Raw genomic sequence first — 5252 nt, forward strand, 5'->3', positions numbered from 1 at the left:
TAGATTTTAAAAATAAAAAAATTTATAATTAGGATAAAATAAAGTAAAAAATATATTTTATTTTAAGAATATTAAATAATTTTTTAGTATTTATATTTATTTTTGTTCTTAAAAACTAAAATATTTGCAACGGTATAAAGCTAATTGAGTGTGGAATGGTGCTCCAAACTCTCAATTTTTTTCGTGTAAATAAAAATGAGAGAAAGATACACGCGTCATTCTTTCACCAAGAGATCATCTTATGTGGCCAAAAAGGATATAGCAGACCATTTTTCACGAAAAAATTGATGCAACTCACCTACCAAGATCTACCAAGAAATCATTTCACGTGATGATTACCTAATTCTGCTTTTAAAATCTAACTAAACTCAATTGCTTTGATACTGTTAAAATTTGAGCCTAGAGTTGGTTTGTTTAGTAACTACCGTTTACAGGAGTATCTATGCGATGATTATCAATAGAATAGAAGCTCTGTGATCATTGTACAATGTACAGTCTTCCATTAAACAATACTTTAGGATGTGATTTTTTTTTTGTCAAAAAAAAAAAAATCTTCTGCAGACCTATTAAACCTTTTATGATAGTTGCTTGCATAAAGAAAGCATCGACACATATGGGGCGGGAATTTGGACAGGCTCATATAGTTTTAATCGACCCAGGGGCTGAATAATATCCTTTTAAAAAAAAAGCAAGATATACGGTGGCATTAACATTATCAGAGTGATGGGGAAGTTGGTGGGAGAGGCGGTGCAGATTACGGTACAAGTTTGACGATCGTGTTATACGTCCGTGTTCTGTGCACGCAGGTTTTTTTAATTCTGCCGACTGCGAGCTAACCCCCCACCAAATAAGGGTGAGGGATCACCACCATGCTTTCTCTATTTATGAATTATGAGGTGGAACATCCCATGCCTTCACATTTAACTACATCCACATCCGTATCCATGTCTTATCAACATGATAATATGCGCCTTACCAGCGCCCCTATTCATTCTACAATACTGACAAGCGATTGTCTAGTTATATATATTCTTCAGTTCCAGTCCTTCAAAATGTTTATAACGCCTGCACCCTAACTCTATCATGAATGGAAAGGATTGGCATATAAACTGACCATTATTTATCGAACAAGCGAAATGCTGTATCATAACGGGAAATCTCTTGAAGATTTAGTCAGTGATGAGTGTGTGTGTGTTTGTTTTTTTTTTAATATATATATTTGCGCCCTTGAGTTAATTCCTAATTAATGATAACGGCCCATGGCAAACGAAGAGGAAAACTCCACTGAACCAGGCCAACTTCTATTGCGGGTCATAACTGGAAGGAAGAATCGTAATCAAAAAAGCCCGCAAGTATCTGGCGGAGAGATTGACACCCATCATTGGTAAAAAAATAAAACAAAACATGCAGATGCACATCTATGTGTGTTTGGCGAGTATTAATTAAGCACGCAGCAAATATACCAAATTAAAATAAGAAGTCCCTCTGAAAACCAGACGTGATGATGTGTGCAGAATGCTGTAGTCTGCCGACCAAATATGACAAAAATTAGCTGAAAAGTGCAACGAAACAAAAAGATGATGATATATGCATCCAGTGAAAGATGAACGCAACCGCTCAACTAAAATGATTCCTCTAGGTATTCTCTGCCTCACCACTTGCATGTATTTGTAGTATCACTGGTTTTGTCCTATTATTCTTGGGTATACGCACACTTATAGCTTGGGCTGCGCGCGCGCTTTCGTTACGCATATCAAATTCTTGAAGTGTTAAAAAGTATATATTTCCACTCAATAAATAGAGCTGCAGAGTCAGAATCTTATATAATTCTAGTTTCGTGAGGTAGGTTCTTTGATACAAAATTTACATTCTATGTTTAATGCACTTGCTGGTAACATCTTGAATTTGATGGCAATAAATCGGCTTTAAACGTTGATCATGTTAAGGAAGAAACTTCTTTCCAAAAAGTCAATAACTTAACTTTCAATGTACTGAGATATACCTCTAAACTTAGTCAGCTTGCATGTTAGCATTCCATTAGTTTGTCACCGCCGGCCCTTTGAAAAGAAATTCACAAGCACACACTTGATAACGTGCAACATAAATATTATATATTGCCAATATATCTCAGAGATGTTATCGAGAGTTGCTCTACTATGCAGCTGTCGGAGCCACCTCTTGGTGAACGTCGATTAATATAGTTGTATATTTTATTTTCCGAGTGCAAAGATCTTTCTTGCACGAAAGCATGTACCTTCTGAAACTACCGTGAAGGCGTGAAGATTGGATCTAGGTGTCGTTTCTTGCCCGTACTTCCAATTTTAAATTCTGGAGAGAGCATTTATTTTCAGCTCTGTTGCCAACTCACCAGTTTGAACTTTACAACGCATACAAAGGGAAATTGCAAATTGCAAGTGTTTGCGTGGCCCCACAGGCAGGACTGAGTTTTTCCCATTTCATTTACGACTAACTCCTGCATGTGTAGAGACTAAAGACCAGATGTTGGCCCAAAAAGAGACTAAAGACAAAATAAAGACTGCCATTGGAAAATTAAAAGTCGCAAACATCAATACCGCGGACCGACGGCTGGAATTTGTAACCTCGAGAAAATTTCGTCGATGGTGCAACTGATATCGAAGCAGTCAATCGAGTCCTTGAATAATGTTGGAAAAACTATCACTTTTAATCTATTTTTTTATATAAATAAAATTACATATTTTAATAAATATTTGTTGCAAGCTTTTTAAATTATTTTTTATAATTTTATCATTTATAATTATAAAAAATAATTAATAAAAATTTAATTAACATAATTAATGAAAGATATTATAGTTTAATTATATTTTTAAATATAATTAATATAGTTAATTGATTTTTTTTAAAATCTGATGTAATTTTTTTTTTCAAATAAAAATGGTAGGAGTACCAATTCATTCATTGCGCGCGCATCTACGTACACACTCACACACTTGTTCGCAACTACAATATAAATCATCTTTTAAGCATTTTATTTGGTTTAAAATATAGAACATTGACTAGGTATTTAATATTTTTTAATCACACCACTTACTTTATTAAATAATTAATAAGAGTGTTTTGAATAAATCATTTGTTACATTTGTTACTCTCAAAGCCACAATTGAAAAGATGTAAAAAAATTTAGAAAATTAAAATAAAATTTTAATTAATTTTTTTTAAAATAAGTTAACAATTATTTATATTATAGTCCGAGAAGTATAATATAATTAGCAATAATTTGTCCTCTTATTCACAACTATGATAGAACAACATCAATGATAAAATTATTCAATTCTGCGTCTGAGGATTGATTTCTGCAATTTATGTGCACACAAATACACAAGTACAACATATGACAAAGGACCTTGTTAATCACATAATAAATTTAATATTAAATTGCTAGCTACTGTTTTCTCTTTCACGATACAAAGAGCGTGCATGGATTTATATACAGAATGCATGTGCAATGCGATGCAGGATGTCGCTTTTTCTCCCCAGCTAGGTTCTGTATAGAAAAGAATCGGAAAGAATTGCTGATCAATAATATAGCAATCAACGCCCTGATTTGAAAAGATATTGACTATATGTTAGCCCGCTACTGTCACATTTTGTCTAACAGACGAGCAGCGAACCAGCTGAGCATCTTTGTGCGCCGTTTTCTTATGTCTAGGACGAAGCAAGTTGAACAAGAAGCCCCAACTTTTAGCAGCTGTATCATCATCACCAACTGCATCTCTCCTTCTAGAAGCAGCAGCCATTGACCTGCTCTTGAGGAGTCCGTGCTTGGCATTGAACCAAAAGATGGAGATCGATGAGTTAGTCGTCTTGCCCTCACCAGGAGGAGAAGCGCAAGAAGAAGCGCAAGAAGAGGAATAATAGGAGGACAGAGAAGAAACAGAGGATGAAGTGGCAGCAGAAGAAGGAGGAGGAGCGGCACGTGACGTGGAGGGAGCAGATAACTGGGAAAGGCGCTCTCTCAGGCAGAGAGAACAAACGCCGGGCGATTGGTGGTGTTTGGGGTGCTTCTTGCAGCCGGCGTCATGCCTGAAGCGCCCGACGACGTTGTTCTTGTGCTTGGAGGATCTCGTCAGATTTACCATATTTGAAGGCTGGCTTCATCATCATCTGGAATGAGGGCAGGTTGGTTCATATATAGAGAGAAAAAGAGGGAAGGGACTGGGGAGAGGTGCTTCCACGATAGTTCATGGGAGCTTCGTGCGGAACTTCTCCAAACTGAAGTCTTTTGACGGTTTTTGTGGGGAGAGTTGAAAAATCAAAAATGGACTTTGAAATTGGGGGAATGGACGTCTGTGATTGAGGGCCGGGGGAGTCAGTGGTTGAGATGGCAGGGTCGCAAGTCGCAACTGTGTACGTGGAAAAGGCCAAACCCGAACCTTTCTTTGGGGGGCGGCGTGGAAAACTTCAATTTTGGTGATAAAATTTAGGGGCAATTACAGTAAGGCACTGAAAATATACATTATTATACTTTGGGCTTGAAAAAGTCTGACATTTTACATTACAAGCCTTAAGGTTCTTATTGCAATTTTTGTTGAAACTAAAAATATAATTTTACCCTAATTGCTTCAGTCTCAACTTTGCATTTTCTCTCCTCTCTTCTTCCTCAAACTTCCTTATTTTCCTTTTCTCTTCCATACTGATTTTCTATTATTTTTCAAATAATTTTTCAATAAAGATGGTGTTTATTAATGGATAGGAGGGCAAATGTAATGTCTTGCATACTAATATAGCCATGAATCATGGGTAGTTGCCACTACAGGTACATAGCCAATGGCAAACTCGCCACTGTCACCACAAGCCATTGCATAAGAGTGGATCGTATCTTATTCTACGTTATTAGAATTCCCACCAATATAATACATTTGATTGTGATCATGCTTTTACAGCACCATCACACTAAATTCTTTGGAAAACATCTCCTTACACTTCCTAGACCATGCTTCTTTCCCTTCCTTTTATTTTATTGTAAAATATTTCACTGACCAATGATTGTGTATTTAAATGGACATTTTGTTATTAATGAATAGATTTTAATTATTATTTTTGGACCTTTTAGTGTAAATTTCAAATGAGTTGCTTGTAAATTTTATCTTGCAAATTTCAAGTAAGACATAGTTGTTGATTTAATGAAAATAAGTTATTATTTATGAATTTTTTATTATTTCTGATACAGATTTTTTTATAGTAGATATGCATGTTCTAGTGTATATGTTATT

At 35.5% G+C, this 5252-nt stretch overlaps 1 protein-coding gene across 1 annotated transcript; it reads right to left on the minus strand.

Moving 5' to 3' along the window:
* Window positions 1-3379: 3379 nt before the first annotated feature.
* Window positions 3380-4280, minus strand: LOC129294798 (uncharacterized). The gene has a single exon (XM_054933290.1). The coding sequence runs from the start codon at window positions 4116-4118 to the stop codon at window positions 3606-3608; it is 513 nt and encodes a 170-aa protein (XP_054789265.1). The 5' UTR covers window positions 4119-4280; the 3' UTR covers window positions 3380-3605.
* Between the last annotated feature and the right edge of the window lie 972 nt (window positions 4281-5252).

This window comes from Prosopis cineraria, unplaced genomic scaffold, assembly GCF_029017545.1.
Source record: "Prosopis cineraria cultivar Desert tree isolate PC_DT_omini unplaced genomic scaffold, ASM2901754v1 PC15, whole genome shotgun sequence".
Classification (NCBI taxonomy): Eukaryota; Viridiplantae; Streptophyta; class Magnoliopsida; order Fabales; family Fabaceae; genus Prosopis; species Prosopis cineraria.

Bases quoted from the DNA above. Each gene is read 5' to 3' on its own strand.
- LOC129294798 (XM_054933290.1), bottom strand. From the start codon at position 4,118: ATGGTAAATCTGACGAGATCCTCCAAGCACAAGAACAACGTCGTCGGG.